Below are 7,515 nucleotides of genomic sequence, written 5' to 3' on the forward strand. Positions count from 1 at the left end.
AGGAAAATTGTGTTCATTCTAATTGGCTGCTGGATAACCAAGCAGAGCCAGGTCATGGGGCTTTATGAAAATATTTTGCACATATATGCATATAACAACACTTAGCAAAAAAGGAGGCCATGAGTTTGAAGAACAAGGAGGGATATATAGGAGTGTTTGGAGAGAGGAAAGGGAAAGGGGAAATGATGTACCTAAAATCTCAGAAAAACAAAAGAAGAAAATTTCTACTTGACTAACAAAGTTAGTTTTATAGTTTTTAATTGTACAACTGATTTGGTCCCTCAAGGTCCAAAATAAAATAAGGAAACCTCAGTGAAAGCAGCTGTCTTGGGAGGTTTGTGACATGTAGCCTGACTTTTCCCTCACTGCCTAAGGATGTCGGAACCCTGGCAGGGGTTCGGGCTGCATGCTGCATCTGACAATGAACAAGGACAGTAACTTCACGTTGGTCTCTTCCAAGGAGAAAACGGCACACAAAGGGTCTGCTTGCTTATTTAGAGGTAGAGTCTTGCTAGGCTGTCCAGGCTGGCCCCCTGCCTGTCTTCAGAAGTGAGGGATCACAGGGCCACCTCCTTTCATGGGCTCACGAGGTTTCTTAACATCCCCTGCCTGTTTTCAGTGGCTGAATGGCGTTATTTGTGGAGAAAGAAAAGTCAGCCAACTTCTGTTTGCGTGGGCCAAGGAGCTTGGACACACAAAGCAAGGAGCACAAGTATTTCAAATAACACAGCACCGGGTGGAGACACAACTTTCTGAACTCAGATGCAACTCGGCACAGACCCACGCATAACACATAGGACCCCTCCAGGCTCGCACAGGCCGGGAGAGGCCAGCTGAGTATTTGCTGCCGTGCGCTACGTGCGGCGCGCGCGGTTCTGGGAACGCGGCTGAGTCCCGCTGGCCCAGGGTTCCCTGACACCGGGCTCGCCTTCCAGCACGCTCCGGGCTCATCCAGCCCCGCGGTGATCACGTTCCGGGGACAGGGGCTCGTGGCCCAGCTGCGCGCTGGTTGGCCCTGCCGTCGGGCCGCTGATTGGTCCGAGGGGCCAGCTCACGTGGTCGGGCTCTGATAAGCTGCCTCCCGGCCCCGGCGGTCAGTCGGCGGGCTGGACCGTGGCCCTGCATGCACTAGGTGCTGGCTGTGAAGTTGCGCGGGGTGAGGTTATCGCGGTCGCCGCTGCCTCTCGGCCCAATGAGCTGCACCAGGTAGGTTCAGTGCAACTCTGCGCCCTAACGGAGGGGAACCTGCAGCTGCTGCAGGACGTTGGGCGCGGGGGGCGGGGGGGGGAGGCTCCTGTGGTTTTGTCTTTTCTGCAGATGGAGACCCCGGAGGCCTGGAAGGAGTGGAATTGAGTTGTACTTCTTAGAGCTTGTTTTGGGAGTCAGCACCCCAAAGCAGAAACTGCCTTAGCGCGAGTCAGCTATGGCTGGGATTCCCTTCTTGAAGTGACTCTGTTGCCTTTGAGCTCAAAGACCCAAGCACTTGAGGGCTGCATAGTTTGCACCCTGACATTGCTGTTGGGGTAGTTTAGGCTGTGGCAGAAGTTACAGGACGATTTTGCATTTATTCATTCCTCCCATTTGCCTATCCTGGTTTGCCATAGAATACTCAGTCTCAAGGTTTGAGCAAACTCTCATTTTTAACTCTTGCCCAATTCTAAAATTTACTATAAATGCAGACGTGAATAAACAAATAACAGCTCAGCAAAACAAAAACAATGAATAACAGCTCAATCAACCAAGCAACCGAGAACATCCCATGAAATTTAATTGCGTCTCCAAGTCGTGATGTAGTAAAAGAATTCTCCCTCCCCAAATCCTGCCTGTTAATGGTTGTTAGACAAATACACTTAGAGCTTTTGTCTGTCAGGAAAACTCCTATTAAATGAGTTCTGTATACATTCTTTACTGTCTGTGATGATGACCATTTGCCAGCGGGCTGTGCTTAGTGAGGCTGTGAAGAGAAATTCTTCAAGCCAGACTATGTCTGTCTGTCTATCTATCTATCATTTATTTATGCTCAAATATAAATACCACTTGCCCAAACAGTAGAAAACACCAAAGGAGCACAAAATGGGTAGATTGTGTAATTCTGTCCTGCAAAGAGAATTAACATTTTAGTCTTTTTCCCTGTGAAGTTTCTCAGTATTTATAAATTCTTATACCTACTATGTATTTTAAAACAGTTTAATTCTCAGATTATCAGTTTTTAAAATACATTTTATTTTGCATATATAATGTATACAGCGGGTTACAAGACAAATATAATAAAGTAGTTATTATTGAACAGAATGAATATGTCTATTACCTCAGCAGCCAGTTTTTCCATTTCCATGTGAATGTGTCATGAGTATCCCTCTGTATCCTTCTATATGAATGTAGGTTATTTAAAGGTTTTTTTTTTTTTTTCCTTTAGCACATGAGATGTTGGCTGGTGTTGCAGTTGGTCATTTCTGAAAAATTAGGATGAGCTTGATAAAATACAAAAGTCTTTCTGACTTCACATAATAACTACATGACATTTTAAAAATTGCTTCATTTGTCTCTTTTCAAGTGGATTATGTCTCCAGAGAAGTAAAACCGATTTAAGAGCCAGAATAAGAAACAGCAGCCAGAAGGAGCAAGAGGGTCTCTGTCTGGGACTGTGATTGTGGAGGAGCCTGTCTGGTCAATAGACTTGAGGAAGCTTTAAGTACATATTTACCTTGTTGGTGCCACACCATGAAGCTCCACTGATTTTTTTCCCCTAAAGCAAAGAAACTCCTTTAGTCACATTGACCTGACAGGTAGAAGAAGCACTGACCCAGAACAGAGCAATAATCCTCAGAGCTGTGTCAGACATCATCAGGTCCAACCCTCTTAGTTTTCAGATGGGGAAAGTGAACTACCCTGAGTGTTTCAGGTGGTTTACACCTGGTCCAATAGTCTGCCAAGCACAGAGCTAGTCTGCAGATCTAGTCACCTGCGTGTTCTCCTCGTCTTCGTGTGTTAACACCTCCCTGATTAGCTGTAACTGGTGCACATACATGTGGGACCAGGGCAAGACTACCCCAGCTGTTGGTGACCACCTCTCTTCCTTTTCCTTTCCAGAATGATCCATGTGCTGGATCCACGTCCTTTGACGAGTTCAGTCATGCCAATGGATGTGGCCATGAGAATTTGCTTGGCTCATTCACCACCCCTGAAGAGTTTCCTGGGTCCTTACAGTGACTTTCAAAGAAGAAATTTTGTGAATAAATTGAAGCCTTTGAAACCATGTCTCAATGTCAAGCAGGAAGCCAAATCCCAGAATGAATGGAAGCCCACAAATGACCAAGCCAAGAAGCGGGTTGTGTTTGCCGACTCCAAGGGGTTATCACTCACTGCTATCCACGTCTTCTCTGACTTCCCAGAAGAACCTGCGTGGGACCTGCAGTTCGATCTCTTGGACCTTAATGATATCTCCTCCAGCTTAAAACTTCATGAAGAGAAAAATTTGGTTTTCGATTTTCCCCAGCCTTCATCTGATTACTTAAGTTTCCGGGACCGTTTTCAGAAGAACTTTGTCTGCCTAGAGAACTGCTCTTTGCAAGAGCGGACAGTGACTGGGACAGTCAAAGTGAAAAATGTGAGCTTTGAGAAGGAGGTTCGGGTCCGAATCACCTTTGACTCCTGGAAAACCTACACAGATGTGGACTGTGTATACATGAAGAATGTTTACAGCAGCTCGGACAGCGACACCTTCTCCTTTGCCATCGACTTACCCTGTGTCATTCCCACTGAGGAGAAAATTGAATTTTGTATTTCTTACCATGCTAATGGGAGGGTCTTCTGGGACAACAATGAGGGTCAGAATTATAGAATTGTCCATGTACAATGGAAACCCGATGGGGTTCAGACACAGATGACACCCCAAGACTGTGCATTCCAACAGGTGGCGCCTAAGACTGAGTTAGAACCCCCAGTCTTTGGCAGTCCGAGGCTTGCTAGTGGCCTCTTCCCAGAGTGGCAGAGCTGGGGGAGATTGGATAACTTGGCCTCCTACCGATGAGTTAGATAGCCTATAGACTGGCTTTGTCTGATCACAATCCTCATGTGATTCTAGGTCTGTTATTGCTCAAAATTAGGAAGTCTTAGTTACTTTCCATCAGTAGGTTTAGGTATGAGCTCTTGGGGCCTGGCTATAGATAATATAGTGTCGGGGTCTTTGAGGGTGATGCCACCCAGTCTTGTTTTGGAGGATCAAGTAACAGCCTGGGAACTAGTTTTATAACAGTAACACCTTTTGGGGGGTGCATTCTTCCACTTCCCTCTCAGTTCACTAGCTTTCACTTTGGACAAGGAAAGGATTAAGGACAGTTGATGGTGATGGAACGCTGTGGTTAGGGTGTGAGGAACGTGCAATGTATACGCTAAGGGCTCTGAGGCTTGAGCCAGAGGAGGCGCAGGGGGGCTGATACTTAACCGTTGGTGGGAAAACTTTGTTGGGCATGTGTTTCAAAGTGGGTTTCACAGGTTTCTCCTGAGGAAATAACTCAAAAGGGAAAGAGGTCCATTCTATGCATTCTTGCATAGAAAAATAAAGGGTGTTGGATGGTACTGGGGGAAGACGAACTGTGGCTCTGAAGAATCAAGATCTTGAGGGCTAGAGATGTAGCTTGGTTGGTAGATGTTTGCCTAGCATGCATGAAGCACCATAAAACGGGGGATGGCAACATACGCCTCTAGTCCCATACGTTAGGGTGGAGGCAGGAGGATCACAAATTCAAGGTCATCCTTGTCACTTAGAAAGTTGGAGGTCAGCCTGGGCTGTCTCAAGGAGACAACAAGAAGACCTTAAGCGAATCCTTTCGGTTTCAACGTGGTCTATCACAAGCCATGTTTTGGGGAGTGTTTCACCAAATCCAGCTTTGCAGTCTTAACCTGATAAGTGACTTTGCGGTCGAGGCATCATTCTTGGGCTCTTGGTGCAGAATGCTGCCTGACACCAGTCATGCTGTCACCAATGACTAGCAGTATGTAGAGACTCAACATCAGTCATGTTAAAGGTTGACAGCTCTTTCGGTGCCTTGATTAAACCAGAACACTGTAGTAGCTGTTTAAACCGGTTACCTGAATGGCCATCTAATAACAAATGAACTTTTTTGGCCTTATTTGGAGGTCCATTCGCTGGCGTTCTCCTAAAATACTGTTGTATTTTCGGGAGCACTGTCAGTGTACACAAACTCACGTCCTTCATATTGAAGGTGACTCATCTCTCTGCCACACTTTTTTTGATGTGATGTTTGAAGTGGGGACTGACACCAGAGTCTCAGTGCAAGAATCCAGTACCTCTCGAATCCAAGTAGCAGTCTATCTCACGCCTACTTTTTGTCTTGCTGTTTTAATTTCAAGTCAAAGTGCTTTTTAAAAAGCAGATGTGGATTATTTTGAATGTGAACTGTTTTGTATGTACATGAATCCATTTTGTGAGATCTTGAGGGCAGGTGCCCTGGGATGTTTGCTGTTATTGTGCATGTTCTCTGGGGGGTGTTAGGAGAGTGCAGTGGATTGTAACACATGTGATCTGCCATGCTGCAAAAACACTATTGGAATAACTCCACTCTGACAGCATTTGAGGTTTGGCTAGCATCCATAAGTTCTCTGCTGTAAATATCTACACTGTCCCGCATGAGTCTCTTGCTTTAAGAATAAATGTGCTTGGTAGAAGAACCGAGAATGTTTTCTTTCCCCAAACCATAACCAGTCAAACCAGAGGCTTAGCAGTTGGAGTCCTCCTGTTTGGCCTAGCAATGACCAAGCAGAGCTGGTCTGGACTGGGAAATGGATCCACCTGTGGATAGTCACATGCTTCAGTCTCATTAGTGACCAAAGGTCCTACCTCCTGACAGCTGGGGCTTGGATGCAGAGGCGGTAGCTTAGCAGCTGTAACTGTCCCTATCTGTGGTTACTTCTCTCCCATGCTGTCTTCTGGGCCAGGCTTATCTTGGATGGTACCTGTCACTTTTGTAATGGGGAGGGAATGATGTCGGAAGTGTTGGAATGGCTCTTACTTTTTGAGCTCTAGTACCTTCCTGAGGGACAGAACTTGGAAGTGCAGAGAGGACCCCAGGAAGGGCCCATGGGTGTCAGTCTTGGGCTGAAGGGGGAAGCGCAGCTCTTTACAGGGAGTCAACAGGTTCTTGAACCTCAGCTGCTTTTCCAGTTTTGCCTGAAATGTGTATAAAATTCTTCACACAGTATTTTTTTTTTTAAAAAACCTCTCTGATCAATTTTTTTCATACAGTATATTTTGATCATGTTTTTCTCTCTTGCCAAATTCCTCCCAGATTTCCCCACCTCCCTACCTATTCAACTTTATGTTTTATCTCTCCCCTTAAACAACAGAAACACCCCTCCCACACAACATGGAAATCAAAACCAACCAGCAAAAGACCAATAAGATACAAACATGCCCAAGCAAAGCAAAATGAGACAAAAAGTTTACAAAAATACCACTGAGTTTGTTTTGTGTTGGCCTAGGAATGGAGCCTCCCCTGAAGTGTGGTTAATACACCCAGTGACACGTCATTAGAGGAAACTGAGTTTTCCTTTGCCTGTGGGTATTAGCTGCAGACAGCTTCTTGATTAGGAGTGGGAGTCCATGTCTTCTCCCCTCTCTCAGTGCTGGGACCCATCTGGCTTGAACCTGTGCAGGCCTTGTGTGTGCCATCACAGTGAATTCATATATACATCAGGTCTTTTGTGTCTGAAAGAACTGCTTCCTGGTGTCCTCTATCCCCTCTGGCTCTTACAATCTTTCTGCCTCCTCTTCTGCAAAGCTCCCTGAGCCCTGTGGGAAGAGCTTTGATGAAGACATCTCCTTTAGGATAGAGTGCTCCCAAGTCTAGCACTTTGCACATTGTCGAGTTGTGGTTCTCTGTTTAGATACTATCTTAAGTAGAAGGGGTAATCAATGACTAGCCAACTAACAATGCTGAATTACAAAGAATAAACCTTTATAACATAGCATCCTCTGTCTGTATGGAGGGCTATAAACTATAAGTTGACCACGAATGTATTTTATTTGGTACACAGATTTTTGTTGGGTTCTTTTTAACAGAGACTGACTTTATAGCCTTAGATGGTCTGAAATTTTCTATGTAGACCAATTAGTCTCAAACTTGAATCACTCTGCCTGCTTCTGCCTCCTGAATGCTGGGATTACAAGTGTTCACCAGCACACCTGACATGGATATTTTAAGAAAAATTTATTGTCAAGGCATAACAATGAGCAGACTTGTATAAAACACACAAATGCCAGTTTTTTCTTTAAAAACTGCAAGCTCTGTCCTCCTGGCAACAACTGTGTGGAGCTGAACAGCAGCCACCCCCTTTAGATAGGGCATGCTGCCCTTAATAGGGCAAGCATGGAGTGTTTGCCAAAAGCCTCTACCCATGGCTGTATTCCGGTATACTGTTGGCTGGTCTCTGAAGGCTGTGGTCAGTGTTTTGTTCCTTCTGGTTCTATTCATGATAATGATTGTGTGAGGAACA

General features: G+C 45.4%; 1 protein-coding gene across 1 annotated transcript; it reads left to right on the forward strand.

Annotated features, from left to right (window-relative positions):
- The first annotated feature begins 1,095 nt into the window (after positions 1 to 1,095).
- Ppp1r3c (protein phosphatase 1 regulatory subunit 3C) lies at positions 1,096 to 5,691 on the forward strand. Its single transcript, XM_027406338.2, has 2 exons — positions 1,096 to 1,206; positions 3,091 to 5,691. The coding sequence occupies exons 1-2, from the start codon at positions 1,193 to 1,195 to the stop codon at positions 4,028 to 4,030; spliced, it is 954 nt and encodes a 317-aa protein (XP_027262139.1). The 5' UTR covers positions 1,096 to 1,192; the 3' UTR covers positions 4,031 to 5,691.
- The last annotated feature ends 1,824 nt before the right edge of the window (positions 5,692 to 7,515 follow it).

This window comes from Cricetulus griseus, chromosome 3, assembly GCF_003668045.3.
Source record: "Cricetulus griseus strain 17A/GY chromosome 3, alternate assembly CriGri-PICRH-1.0, whole genome shotgun sequence".
NCBI lineage: Eukaryota > Metazoa > Chordata > Mammalia > Rodentia > Cricetidae > Cricetulus > Cricetulus griseus.